Source organism: Bos mutus, chromosome 11 (assembly GCF_027580195.1).
Source record: "Bos mutus isolate GX-2022 chromosome 11, NWIPB_WYAK_1.1, whole genome shotgun sequence".
Classification (NCBI taxonomy): Eukaryota; Metazoa; Chordata; class Mammalia; order Artiodactyla; family Bovidae; genus Bos; species Bos mutus.
This window is the reverse complement of record NC_091627.1, coordinates 65,823,266-65,838,731: the sequence shown is the minus strand read 5'-3', so window position 1 is coordinate 65,838,731 and position 15,466 is coordinate 65,823,266. Positions and strand designations below refer to the sequence as shown.

At 41.8% G+C, this 15,466-nt stretch overlaps 1 protein-coding gene across 4 annotated transcripts in view; it reads right to left on the bottom strand.

Moving 5' to 3' along the window:
- FANCL (FA complementation group L) overlaps positions 1-6,180 on the bottom strand; it is a 95,486-nt gene extending 89,306 nt beyond the window's left edge. For 2 of the 4 annotated variants that reach the window (XM_070379537.1, XM_070379536.1), the window contains exon 1: positions 4,893-6,180. In XM_070379537.1, coding sequence (XP_070235638.1) covers positions 4,893-4,988 — 96 coding nt within the window. In that variant the 5' untranslated portion in view covers positions 4,989-6,180. The remainder of the gene's footprint in view (positions 1-4,892) is intronic. The other 2 variants (XM_005888704.2, XM_070379538.1) reach the window with 2 other exon arrangements.
- Between the last annotated feature and the right edge of the window lie 9,286 nt (positions 6,181-15,466).

Sequence of the window (15,466 nt, the reverse complement as noted above, 5' to 3'; positions counted from 1 at the left end):
GCATAATATACATCTTTCCAAGTATACACAGAATATTTACCAAAATAAACCATATTCTACACCATAAAGTGCGATCCAATTATTATTAAATTTAACAGAATTCATATTATATAAATAATATTGTATCTACACTACAAAAGAAAAAGGTCTCATTATCAAAGACCTAATCTTCCACCTAAACAAATTAGGAAATTTAAGATCAGGAATCAACGAAACAGAAACAGAAAATATCAGAGAAAAATAAAAAATCAAAGAAGGTTCTCTGAAGAAATCAGTAAGACTTACAGATATCCAAATCCATCAGGAAAAAGAAGAGAGACACACACAAAATACCAATATCAGGAATGGACATGAGAGCTATCTATATAGTATATTCATAATTTCTTTGCCACTTCTACCTTAAAGCATTGGTGCCTCATCTCCTTTTAATATGAATCAGATTTGAGACCTTGCTTCTAACAAACAGAATAAAACAGAAATAAATGTGTAACTTTAGAGGCTGGGAGAGAAAAAGCAAGGTGCAGCTTTCTGCTTAACTTCTCTATCAGTCACTCAGGGGGAAGACAGCTGCCCTGTTGTGATGACAGTCAAACAACACTATGAGAGGTCCACATGTGAGGAACTGAGGCCTCTATCAATAGCAGTAAAAAACTGAGGCCTCTAATCTATAACTAGTCAAGGCTATGGTTTTTTCATACATCCACATGTATGGATGTGAAAGTTGGACTGTGAAGAAAGCTGAGCGCCGAAGAATTGATGCTTTTGAATTATGGTGCTAAAGAAGACTTGAGAGTCCCTTGGACTGCAAGGAGATCCAACCAGTCCATTCTGAAGGAGATCAGTCCTCGTGTTCTTTGGAAGGAATGATGCTAAAGCTGAAACTCCAATATTTTGGCCACTTCATGCAAAGAGTTGGCTCATTGGAAAAAACTCTGATGCTGGGAGGGATTGGAGGCAGGAGGAAAAGGGGATGACAGAGGATGAGATGGCTGCATGGCATCACTGACTGGATGGACATGAGTGTGGGTGAACTCCGGGAGTTGGTGATGGACAGGGAGGCCTGGCATGCTACGATTCATGGAGTCGCAAAGAGTCGGACACGACTGAGCGACTGCACTGAACTGAACTGAATCTATAGCTGTGTGAATAAACAAACTTGGCAGCAAAATTTTCTAGCTCTAGTCAAGTTTTTAGATAACAGACATCCTGGCCAACATCCTCACTGCAATCTCAGGAGAAACACTGATCCAAGATCATCCAGCTGCTGCTGCTGCTAAGTCACTTCAGCCATGTCCAACTCTGTGCAACCCCGTAGATGGCAGCCCACTAGGCTCCCCCACCCCTAGGATTCTCCAGGCAAGAACACTGGAGTGGGGTGCCATTTCCTTCTCCAATGAATGAAAGTGAAAACTGAAAGTGAGGTAGCTCAGTCGTGTCTGACTCTTCGAGACCCCATGGACCGCAGCCTACCAGGCTCCTCCGTCCATGGGATTTTCCAGGCAAGAGTACTGGAGTAGGGTGCCATAGCCTTCTCTGTCATCCAGCTGAGTCATTGATCCACAAAAATTCCTTATCCACAGAAAAGGTGAGATAATTTAATGTCTGTTATTTTAAAGCACTAAGGTGTGGAACAGTCATATACAGCAAAAGGCAACCAAAATAGGGAGCATCATTACAGATCCCAAAGCCATTAAAAGGATAATAAGAAAATATCATAAACTTTTAAACCAATAAATTCAAAAATCTAGATGAAAATCTTCAAAGGAAACAAACTACCAAAGCTTACTCAAGGGTAGATAAAGAATCTGATAACAGAGAAAACACCTTTTAATCACACACAGATCACCCACAAATAAATAAAATCTTATTTTTACAATCATCACTGTTTATTCACAATGCAATAAAACCAGAAATAGCAAATTAAAATGAAAAAAAAAATTCCATGAGAAAAATTTTAGATCTTCTATTAAATAACTCCCAGGTGCAGGGGAACTACAAATTAAAATTAAGTTCTAAAAAATAAAACATACATGTTAGCATCTACAGGATACCTTTAAAACGGTAATGAGGGGAAAATGCAGATTGTTAAAAACACATCAAGAAAAATATTCTCTCACTGGCCAAATCTGGAATAATTTAAACATCAAATAGGAAAGAAAGGATTATAATCCATTAGATAAATTACTTTTTAAATCCATAAGCCTGATATAAATAAATGGTAAAGGGAAAGTCACTCTATCACAGAACGCCAATTAATAAATATAGAAGAAAATCATCATTGGGAAACATCAATTAACTGACTGGAACAAGAGTCAATGGCTGCTACAATGGAGGTGGTGGGGAGGGAAAAGAGTTTGATGTCTCAAAGTAGCTTCCTCTAAGTCCTTAATAATTACAAGAGGAAAATCTGGCAGATGCCACCTTAAACCTGTGATCAGAGATAACATCATCAATAATGAGACCTGCTGACATCCCACGCCCTAAAAAGGATACGATATTCTTTCTGTGGCATGTGTGTCAGAACTGCATAACCTGAATTTAACGATGAGGAAAAGAGTCAAATCTAAATTGAGGGACATTCTACCTAATGACCAGCCTGTACCCCAAAAATGTCAAGTTCATGGAAAACAAAGGAAGACTAAGGAACTACTCCAGATTAAAGAGACAGGACAACTAAATATAATGTGACATTTTACATCAGATGGTTAGGGGCTGGGAAGGGGTATAAAAAACATAACTGGCAACAGTAAAAAAAATCTGAATTTGGACTCCAGATTAGATAATGGTATTATATGATGATAAAATTTCCTGATTTTGATAATGGTACTGAGGCTATGTTATGGGTGTGTCCTTGTCATGAAATACACACTTAAGTATTTAGGAATACAGGAGCACTGTGTCCGCAACTTAATCTCAAACTGTTCAGGGAAATAATGTGTGTACACACCCACCCACATACACAGACTCAGAATAAATCAAATGACACAAATAGAAAATAGTGAATCTCCTCACATGTATACACAAATTTTTCCTACATCCTTGCTATTTTTCTGTAAATTTGAAATTATACACAAGACAAACATTTTTAGAAAAACCGTGCTTCACCAAAACAATGTTAAATAAGATCTTCAGGTTAGGAGTTCAACAAGCTGCTTAAGCCAAGTAAAATGAAAATTGTAGCTATAAGCAAGGATCCTAATAAAATTTCATCTAATCTGACTACTGATGGCTACATGTTTTCTAAGAAGCTTCAGCAGATACAAGCAATATCTCTTCAACTTTTCTAAATGTTGTGAAAGTTTTCAACTCGGTAATTCAAGACCAATACTTCCAACTGGGGAAGGAAAAGGTGGATTAACTTTATTCCAGAAGTAACAACGAAATTTAACCTTTCGTGATGAAAACTACTTTCTGTGATGGTCACAATGAATTTGAAAACAAATGAAGTTCAAGTGTGTGGTCTATAATCTTTTCTTAATCTTGGGGTCGCAAAGAGTCGGACACGACTGAGCGACTGAACTGAACTACAGCTAATATTCTTAGGAATAGGTAAAATCTTCATTTAGCATGTGAATTTAAATAATTCACTCAATATTCTTGATTGTGTTTTGAGGAAACTTCGAAACATGTGGTAATTGCTAGAACATGGCCCCTATCCTCAAAAAAATACGTGCGCTAGTTGGGGAGAGGGCCAATTTGTCCAGAAAGCAAAGTCGATACTCAGAATTCTAACCTAAGGTAGCTTAGTAGAGGAGGAAAACCTACGAGTGGCATTAGATATACTGAGTTTAAAGGAGTCTGTTGCAATCAAGGACAAGTAACTTAATCCCCCCCAATTCCCCATGCCGTGATTTACTCAACAATAAAACGAGAAAAAAAAATTTTTTTTCTGCTTCAAAAGACTGAGGATTAGGCGAGGTATTGTAGCTGGAAAGCGCTTTGTAAACTTCAAAGCCCTACACGTGTTTACTATGTGTAATAAACTCTACAAGAGAGGCCACCTGGAATCGGCAAAGGTAATTCGGTTGTCATGCTGCTGCTGCTGCTGCTAAGTCGCTTTAGTCGTGTCCGACTCTGTGCGACCCCATAGACGGCAGCCCAGCAGGCTTCCCCATCCCTGGGATTCTCCAGGCAAGAACACTGGAGTGGGTTGCCATTTCCTTCTCCAATGCATGAAAGTGAAAAGTGAAAGTGAAGTCGCTCAGTCGGGTCTGACTTCTAGACCCCATGGACTGCAGCCTACCAGGCTCCTCCGTCCATGGGATTTTCCAGGCAAGAGTACTGGAGTGGGGTGCATTGCCTTCTCCGCGGTTGGCATGAGTTCCTACAAAATACCACAACTGGATGTGCTCTGGTACACTGGATTTGGCAGAGAGCTAAAATGAGGTTCTCCCCAAAAATGTTCTTTCTGCAGGAAATACCAATACAATGAGAGAGCGCAGACACCCCTCTGAATGGCCTCCAACCTTCGCGGGGCTGGGCGAATGTTAACTATCGCGGCAAGCAAAAACTGACCAATTTTTTCAAAACGTGAAACGTGCGACCAACGCTAACTTAGGAGCCGGGCAGAGAGGGGCGGGGACGAGGGGGCGTGGCCCGCAGCCGGTTTCCCCCCCGCCCCCAACGCTCCACTCTCCCTGCGCGCGCGGACCTCTTGGCGTCTCCTGTAGGCGGTTACCCCGGCCCAGGAGTGCAAACGGCGGCGAGGAACGGATTTCCAGCAACAGCCCACAATTCTCAAACTTCTACTCTCCGAGGAGCCCTCGCGGGCCACCCTTCTCAAAAACCGCAAGTCCGATTCCCCTAACCCTTCAGGTCACAGACTTCCACCGCCCGGGCTGCGCCGCCGAAGGAAAGCTCTCCGAACGAAAGAGCATCAGCCGGGCGAATACCTGAGCCGAAATGAAGCCTTCATACACGGTTTTCGACCGGTTCTGGGGCAGAAAGAGCGGAAACTGGCGCAGCAGGGTTGCTTCCGTCTCCGCCATAGCTCGCGGTCCGTGGCAACGTTGGGGTACTGGCGGCCGCTGGTCCCGCACATGCGCAGTCTTGCCTGCGCCTTGGGCTCCGAGAGACGTACATCCGCGCGTTTGGCGGGAAGTCTCGAGCTTTCCCTGCGCAAAAATCAGGGTCCGGTGGTAGTCGGGATGCCTGGGCTCAGCTCCAGCCAGAGTAAATTCGGCTCAGCAGGAGGCAGCATTGAACCCAATGGGAGGCAGGAGGAAAGATTGTTTTCTGAACCTGACCGAACCTGATCATACTAGCTTTGATTGTCCCAAGAACCGTGTTGGATGTTTATATTAATACAGACTCAAGGCTCAACACCAGGCTCCTGGTGCGTTACACTTGCGAATATCTAAGGCAAAACAGGAGGGGAAATTGCTAATGGACTTGAGGAACCGAATTTAATTTTTCTTTAACAACCCTTTCTATGTGCCATGCTAAGCCACTTAAGTCGTGCCACTTAAGTAGGACCAACACAAAGATTATGTGACCCTATGGACTGTGGCCAGCCAGGCTTCTCTGTCCCTGGGATTCTCCAGGCAAGGATTCTGGTATACATATTTCTAACTCAGGAATGGTACTTATCCATTCCTTTTTTTTTTTTTTTTTTTTTGTACTAAGGGGTGATTAATTAAGGAACTTAATATTTACTGCACATTTGATTTCAATCAATATTCAATGCAATATTCAATATTGCAATCAATGCAATCAATATTCAGTCAATTCATATTCAATATTGTATTTTTGAACCCTTGTATTTGCCAAACGTCATTGCAGTAGGCTACAGGTTGTGCAAAAATGAGTAAGATTCACACCCAAACGTTTTGATTGCCCTCAAAATCGGATGACACTTTTTCAAGACTCTTAGTTTGACAAGAATTATAAGTTTTCTGGATGCTTAGAGAAAAACAAGAATGTTAGCAATGTAAATATAAATTACTCTAAAGCAGTGGCTTTCCAAAGATCCTGGATCCATTCGCATAACCTGGGAAATTTTACATCACCTTTACAGAAAGGCAAATTCTCACCCCTCTGTCTCAGACCTGTTGCTGCTGCTGCTAAGTCGCTTCAGTCATGTCCGACTCTGTGCGAGCCCATAGATGGCAGCCCACCAGGCTCCACCATCCTTGGGATTCTCCGGGCAAGAACACTGGAGTGGGTTGCCATTTCCTTCTCCAATGCATGAAAATGAAAAGTGAAAGTGAAGTCGCTCAGTCATGTCCGACTCTTCTCGACCCCATGGACTGCAGCCTACCAGGCTCCTCCATCCAATGGGATTTTCCAGGCTAGAGTACTGGAGTGGGGTGCCATTGCCTTCTCCTGTCTCAGACCTAGGGAGTCCCAAACTCTGAGAGTGACGCCCAATCATCTGTGTTACAACAAGCCCTCAAGGTACTATGTTGCAAAGGCTAAAGTTAGACAATCTCCCCAGAGGCGTGGCATGCCTCCACTCAAGTTATGCAATTCGTTTATTAAAGATGACAGGCTACAAGTTTTGTGAGGGGCATAAAGTGAAGGTTGTTAAAACAGTAGGACCAACACAAAGATTATAAACACGTATAGACACTGCCTTCAAGGACTTATGAGTTAAAACACTTGCTGTTACCAAGGATTTCCCTGATGGTCCAGTGGCTGAGACTACTCCCTCCCATTGCAGGGTTAGGGTTAGGTTCAATCCGGATTTCTGATCAGGGAGCTAGATCCCACATGCTTCAACTAAGGCCCAGAGCAGCCAAATAAGTAAATAAATAATTTTTTTTTTAATTGGCTGTTTCCAGTATTTCAAACTTGTCCACCACCCCCACTATCAGTTCCCCATGGAACTTCGCCCCTTCCTTCAAGGCTTTCTGAACTGCTACCTCTTTTTAGAAACCTTTTCTTAATTGATGAAAATTATTGCTTTCACTAATCACTTGCTATATTTCTTGGTACATTGTTGGTGTTCATTAACTATTTACTAGAATGTTAATTAATATCCAGCAGTTCTATATGCCGGAGAAGGCAATGGCAACCCACTCCAGTAATCTTGCCTGGAAAATCCCATGGACAGAGGCGCCTGGTAGGCTGCAGTCCATGGGGTTACTAGGAGTCAGACACGATTGAGCGACTTGACTTTCACTTTTCACTTTCACGAATTGGAGAAGGAAATGGCAACCCACTCCAGTGTTCTTACCTGGAGAATCCCAGGGACGGGGAGCCCTGTGGGCTGCCATCTATGCGGTCCCACAGTCAGACACGACTGAAGTGACTTAGCAGCAGCAGCAGCAACAGCAGCAGTCCTATAGGCAGATTACAAATAAGTCTTGTGACAATTCAGAAGAATTAAGGAACTTTTCACAAGATATTTAAGTTGGTTTCCATTTATTATATCATAATAATCATAATAGTGCTGCATAGCAATAGTATAGACTTTATCTGATTTATTTAAATTATACTAAAACTAGCATGTGTAAAGGACTTTCATATATATTCATATTTTGTGATAGTGTTCTTTCAGTTCAGTTCAGTCGCTCAGTTGTGTCCGACTCTTTGCGACCCCATGAATCGCAGCACGCCAGGCCTTCCTGTCCATCACCAACTCCCGGAGTTCACCCAGACCCACGTCCATCGAGTCAGTGATGCCATCCAGCCATCTCATCCTCTGTCGTCCCCTTCTCCTCCTGCCCCCAATCCCTCCCAGCATCAGAGTCTTTTCCAATGAGTCAACTCTTGGCATGAGGTGGCCAAAGTACTGGAGTTTCAGCTTCAGCATCATAGTGTCTGTTTTGTATAAGAGTAAACTGAGATTTAATGATATTAAATAAGTTGTTTAATATAGTAACTTAGTGACTTGTATAATGATTAAATTCCAGTGTTCTAAATTTTAGATTCAATAAAATTTCTATTAAATCAGCACAGATGCACTGCCCATCATGAAACTCAGAGGAAGTTAATCTAAAGTTGTTAATGACTCATGCTAGCTGTGGGGTTTCAGGAATTTAATTTTGATAGTTGATAATGGATTTACAAAAATACTATATTTCTTCTGAATATAATCATAACATTTTCTACCTACAATCCTCATATGTGAGAAAATATCCTAAGAACATTTTGTCCAACAGGTTCATTAGAAACTAAAGTTTTTCCATTAAAGCAGCCTTGGAGAGTTTATACTACAGCACCCTCATTTCACAGATTAGAGAAATGAAGTCCAGAAAATGTACTGTCCTAAGTTATTATATTTTATTTATTAAGTTCAGGTCAGGTCAGTTCAGTAGCTCAGTCTTGTCTGAGTCATTGCAACACCATGAATCGCAGCACGCCAGCCCTCCCTGTCCATCACCAATTCCCAGAGTTCAGCCAAATTCATGTCCATCGAGTCAGTGATGCCATCCAGCCATCTCATCCTCTGTTGTCCCCTTCTCCTCCTGCCCCCAATCCCTCCCAGCATCAGGGTATTTTCCAATGAGTCAACTCTTAGCATAAGGTGGCCAAAGTATTGGAGTTTCAGCTTTTGCATCAGTCCTTCCAAAGAACACCCAGGACTGATCTCCTTTACAATGCACTGAATAGGATCTCCCTGCAGTCCAAAGGACTCTTAAGAGTCTTCTCCAACACCACAGTTCAAAAGCATCAATTCTCCGGCGCTCAGCTTTCTTCACAGTCCAACTTTCACATCCATACATGACCACTGTAAAAACCATAGCCTTGCCTAGACAGACATTTGTTGGCAAAGTAATGTCTCTGCTTTTGAATATGCTATCTAGGTTGGTCATAACTTTCCTTCCAAGGAGTAAGCATCTTTTAATTTCATGGCTGCAATCACCATCTGCAGTGATTTTGGAGCCCCAAAAAATAAAGTCTGACACTGTTTCCACTGTTTCCCCATCTATTTCCCATGAAGTGATGTGACCAGATGCCATGATCTTCGTTTTCTGAATGTTGAGCTTTAAGCCAACTTTTTCGCTCTCCTCTTTCACTTTCAAGAGGCTTTTTAGTTCTTCTTCACTTTCTGCCATAAGGGTGGTATCATCTGCCTGTCTGAGGTTATTGATATTTCTCCCAGCAATCTTGATTCCAGCTTGTGCTTCCTCCAGCCCAGCGTTTCTCATGATGTACTCTGCATATAAGTTAAATAAGCAGGGTGACAATATACAGCCTTGATGTGCTCCTTTTCCTATTTGGAACCAGTCTGTTGTTCCATGTCCAGTTCTAACTGTTGCTTCCTGACCTGCATATAGGTTTCTCAAGAGGCAGGTCAGGTGGTCTGGTATTCCCATCTCTTTCAGAATTTTCCACAGTTTATTGTGATCCACACAGTCAAAGCCTTTGGCATAGTCAATAAAGCAGAAGTAGATGTTTTTCTGGAACTCGATTCCTTTTTCCATGATCCAGCAGATGTTGGCAATTTGGTCTCCGGTTCCTCTGCCTTCTCTAAAACCAGCTTGAACGTCTGGAAGTTCACATATTGCTGAAGCCTGGCTTGGAGAATTTTGAGCATTACTTTACTAGCGTGTGAGATGAGTGCATTTGTGCGGTAGTTTGAGCATTCTTTGGCATTGCCTTTCTTTGGGACTGGAATGAAAACTGACCTTTTCCAGGCCTGTGGCCACTGCTGAGTTTTCCAAATTTGCTGGCATATTGAGTGCAGCACTTTTACAGGATCATCTTCCAGAATTTGAAATAGCTCAACTGGAATTCCATCACCTCCACTAGCTTTGTTCGTAGTGATGCTTTCTAGGGCCCATTTGACTTCACATTCCAGGATGTCTGGCTCTAGGTCAGTGATCACACCATCGTGATTATCTTGGTCATGAAGATCTTTTTTGTACAGTTCTTCTGTGTATTCTTGCCACCTCTTCTTAATATCTTCTGCTTCTGTTAGGTCCATACCATTTCTGTCCTTTATCGAGCCCACCTTTGCATGAAATGTTCCCTTGGTATCTCTAATTTTCTTGAAGAGATCTCTAGTCTTTCCCATTCTGTTGCTTTCCTCTATTTGTTTGCATTGATCACTGAGGAAGGCTTTCTTATGTCTCCTTGCTATTCTTTGGAGCTCTTCATTCAGATGCATGTATCTTTCCTTTTCTCCTTTGCTTTTCTCTTCTCTTCTTTTCACAGCTATTTGTAAGGCCTCCCCAGAGAGCCATTTTGCTATTTTGCATTTCTTTTCCACAGGGATGGTCTTGATTCCTGTCTCCTGTACAATGTCAAGAACCTCCATCCATAGTTCATCAGGCATTCTGTCTATCAGATCTAGTCCCTTAAATCTATTTCTCACTTCCACTGTATAATCATAAGGAATTTCATTTAGGTCATACCTGAATGGTCTACTGGTTTTCCCTACTTTCTTCAATTTAAGTCTGAATTTGGCAATAAGGAGTTCATGATCTGAGCCACAGTCAGCTCCTGGTCTTGTTTTTGCTGACTGTATAGGGCTTCTCCATCTTTGGCTGCAAAGAATATAATCAATCTGATTTTGATGTTGACCATCTGGTGATGTCCATGTGTAGAGTCTTCTCTTGTGTTGTTGGAAGAGGGTGTTTGCTATGACCAGTGCGTTCCTTTGGCAATACTCTATTAGTCTTTGCCCTGCTTCATTCCGTACCCAAGGCCAAATTTGCCTGTTACCCCAGGTGTTTCTTGATTTCCTAGTTTTACATTCCAGTTCCCTATAATGAAAAGGACATCTTTTTTGGGTGTTAGTTCTAAAAGGTCTTGTAGGTCTTCATAAAACCGTTCAACTTCAGCTTTTTCAGCTTACTGGTTTGGCATAGACTTGGATTACTGCGATATTGAATGATTTGCCTTGGAAACAAACAGAGATCATTCTATCGTTTTGGAGACTGTATCCAAGTACTGCATTTTGGACTCTTTTGTTGACCATGATGGCTATTCCATTTCTTCTAAGGGATTCCTGCACACAGTAGTAGATATAATGGTCATCTGAGTTAAATTCACCCATTCCAGTCCATTTTAGTTCGCTGATTCCTAGAATGCCAACGTTCACTCTTGCCATCTCCTATTTCACTACTTTCAATTTGCCTTGATTTATGGACCTAACATTCCAGGTTCCTATGCAATATTGGTCTTTACAGCATTGGACCTTGCTTCTATCACCAGTCCCATCCACAACTGGATATTGTTTTTGCTTTGGCTGCATCCCTTTATTCTTTCTGGATTTATTTTTCCACTGATCTCCCGTAGCATATTGGGCACCTATTGACCTGGGGAGTTTCTCTTTCAGTATCCTATCTTTTTGCCTTTTCATACTGTTCATGGGGTTCTCAAGACAAGAAACTCAAGTGGTTTGCCATTCCCTTCTCCAGTGAACCACATTCTGTCAGACCTCTCCACCATGACCCACCCATCTTGGGTGGACCCACACGGCATGGCTTAGTTTCATTGAGTTAGACAAGGCTGTGGTCCGTGTGATTAGATTGACTAGTTTTCTGTGATTATGGTTTGTGTGTCTGCCCTCTGATGCCTCTAGCAACACCTATCTTTTGTTTCTCTTACCTTGAATGTGGGGTATCATATAGCCCAGTCTAAAACAGCCACCCTCAAATTCACAGGGTATACTCAGTATGTTTAAAAATCAGAAAGACAGTGAATTATCACTCTAACAAACTTCACACAGACCCTCACCAAAGTTCAGGCTCTTCAAGATGTCTAGGCATGACTTCTTTTACATCATGCTTAGTAGGTAAGTCGTGCCCAACTCTTTGCAACCCCAAGGACTATAGCCCTCCAGGTTACTTTGTCCATGGAATTTCCCAGACAAGAATAATGGAGTGGGTTGTGACTTCTTATATATTCTGCTGCAAGAGTTAGTAGTTAAATGCTATTTCTTAGGGAAGAACTATATGTCCTAACATAGAAAAAATCTGAAAACATTCTCATGACTGAAAAGTACAAGTTCCAGAATAACATGTTTACTACTATACCATTTATGTTTAAATAAACTCACAGTGTGTTTTTAGCAATGGTTACTTTTGGGGCAAGAGATAGGAGACAAGGAATGGGGGTGCCTGGGGAGACTTTCACCTTATCTGTAATATTTAAAAAACCTTTAAAATTTTAAGTTAAAATTTTGTCTTAAGTTTTAAGCAGAAGATATTAAGAATACACAGAAGAACTATACAAAAAAGATCTTCACGACCTAGATAATCACGAAGGTGTGATCACTCCCACTCACCTAGAGCTGGACATCCTGGCATGTGAAGTCACGTGGGCCTTAGGAAGCATCACTACGAACAAAGCTAGTGGAGGTGATGGAATTCCAGTTGAGCTATTTCAAATCCTAAAAGATTATGCTGTGAAAGTGCTGCACTCAATATGTCAGCAAATTTGGAACACTCAGCAGTGGCCACAGGCCTGCAAAAGTTCAGTTTTCATTCCAATCCCAAAGAATGCTCAAACTACAGCACAATTGCACTCATCTCACGTGCTAGTAAAGTAATGCTCAAAATTCTCCAAGCCAGGCTTCAGCAATATGTGAACCATGAACTTCCAGATGTTCAAGCTGGTTTTAGAAAAGGCAGAGTAACCAGAGATCAAATTGCCAACATCTGCTGAATCATCTAAAAAGCAAGAAAGTTCCATAAAAACATCTATTTCTGCTTTATTGACCATGCCAGAGCCTTTGACTGTGTGGATCACAATAAACTGTGGAAAATTCTGAAAGAGATGTGAATACCAGACCACCTGACCTGCCTCTTGAGAAACATGTATGCAGGTCAGGAAGCAAAAGTTAGAACTGGACATGGAACAACAGACTGGTTCCAAATAGGAAAAGGAGTACGTCAAGGCTGTATATTGTCACCCTGCTTATTTAACTTATTTGTAGAGTACATCATGAGAAATACTGGGCTGGAAGAAACACAAGCTGGAATCTAGATTGCCGGGAGAAATATCAATAACCTCAGATATGCAGATGACACCACCCTTATGGCAGAAAGTGAAGAACTAAAAAGCCTCTTGATGAAAGTGAAAGAAGAGAGTGAAAAAGTTGGCTTAAAGCTCAACATTCAGAAAACTAACATCATGACATCCTGTCTTATCACTTCATGGCAAATAGATGGGGAAACAGTGGCAGACTATTTTGGGGGGCTCCAAAATCACTGCAGATGGTGAGTGCAGCCATGAAATTAAAAGACGCTTACTCCTTGGAAGGAAAGTTATGACCAACCTAGACAGCATATTCAAAAGCAGAGACATTACTTTGCCAACAAAGGTTCGTCTAGTCAAGGCTATGGTTTTCCCAGTGGTCATGTATGGATGTGAGAGTTGGACTGTGAAGAAAGCTGAGCGCCGAAGAATTGATGCTTTTGAAGTGTGGTGTTGGAGAAGACTCTTGAGAGACCCTTGGACTGCAAGGAGATCCAACCAGTGCATCCTAAAGAAGACCAGTCCTGGGTGTTCATTTCAGGGACTGATGTTGAAGCTGAAACTGCAGTACTTTGGCCACCTGATGTGGAGAGTTGACTCATTTGAAAAGACCCCAATGCTGCGAAAGTTTGAGGGCCGGAGGAGAAGGGGATGACAGAGAATGAGATGGCTGGATGGCATCACTGACACAATGGACATGGGTTTGGGTGGACTCAGGGAGTTGGTGATGGACACGGAAGCCTGGCGTACTGCAGTTCATGGGGTTGCAAAGAGTTGGACAGGACTGAGCAACTGAACTGAACTGAACTTTAAGTACTTGTACCATTCTAATTCGGGTCTAACACTATTTTATTGCCCAAATTTTCAGCTTTGTCCCACATGTTTCTTCTCCCAGTTCCTATCAATATAGAAGTAGGCTGCCAACCATTGACATTAGTGAGAATAATATGGGAGAGTTTATTTGAGATTATTGAAGAAAGATAGTAAGAATGTTGGTAAATGCCAACATTAAGGAAGAATGGGGTAGAGCAGCCATGTGGAAGAGCCCTCTAGGTTGTTGGCAAAGATGATGGAGTAGAAAGACCCTGAGTTTATATCCTCCCATGGGCACACAAAAATGACATGTATTTACAGAGCGATTTCCTACTAGAACAACCTGAAAACTAGCAGAAAAGCATTTCCATAGCTAAACATATAAGGAACCACCGTGAGACAGGTAGAGGGATATACTCATGTATTAATACACACATACCCTGGGTCGATAGATATCACTCATAAATAGGAAGATAATCACAACTGCAGAGTTCTCTATAAGGAACAAGTGGTCCAAGTCCCACATTGAGCTCCTCAGCCCAGGAGTCCTGACCTGAGAACATGGAACCCCAAAACATGTGCCATTGAAAGCCAACAGGGCATGCATAGGGAAGTGCCAGAGGACTGTAGGGAAATAGAGACTCTGCTCTTAAAAGGTGGACACAGATTCTCACAGGCTCCAAGTTCCTGCACAAAGGCAGTAATTTGAAAGGATCCTATCAGACACATTTGCTGATCTTGGAGAGGCTTTCAGAGAGGCAAGAGTCAACTGGGATTTGCCCTGGGGACACTGATGCTGGTGAGAGCATTTGAGGGAGTATGTTCTACCACAAGGATGCTGATGCTGGCAAGCACCATTTTGGAGTCCTTCCTCTAGCCTGTTAGTGCCAAAAGCTTATGCATCCACCAGTGAGTCACTGTCAGTCCTCAGACCCCCTGGTTCAAGATGTCAGCTGTGCAGAGACCCATCCCTGCCCACCAGCAAGCAAGCAGCTACCACATAAGGCAGCACACTGGCAGCCAGATAGGCTTAAGGTTGGCACTGCTTACCATTGTGCTCACAGTTTTTGGCCCCACCACAAGAGAAGGGGGCCACACAGCCCACACAAATGGGGCACCTCTGAAGCACAGGGGACACCTCTAGTAAAAATGGAGTGAGCTTTTGGGCCGCATAAAACCTCTCCAACATGAGTCCATTTCTCTAAGATCAGGAGAAATAAACACAGAAAATCAGGTAAAATGAGGAGAGACAGGAATGTGTTTAAAACAAAAAAACAATACTTCAGAAGAACTAAATGAAGATAAGCAATACACCCAATAAGAAGTCCAAGGGAATGATTATAAATATGCTTAATGGATGAACATTGATCTTTATAATCATAAATCAAGGATGGATGAACTCAGTGAAAAGATAAGCAAAAAGTTCAAAAATATAAAGAAGAACTAAACAGAGCAGAGGAACACAATAACAAATAAATAATACATTAGAAAGACTCAACAGTAGATTAGATGATACAAAGGAATGGATTTGACAATCACTGAACTAGAAAATAGGGTAGTGGAAATTGTCCCAGCTGAACAGAAAAAAGGAAAAAGAATTTTTTAAAAGGAGGATAGTTTAAGAGACCTCTGGGATTGTGTCAATCTACAGATTCAATGCAATCTCTATCAAATATACCAATGGCATTTCTCATAGAACTAAAACAAATAATTCTAAAATATGTGTGGAACATAAAAGACCCTGAGTAGCCAAAACAATGTTGAGGAAGAATAACAAATC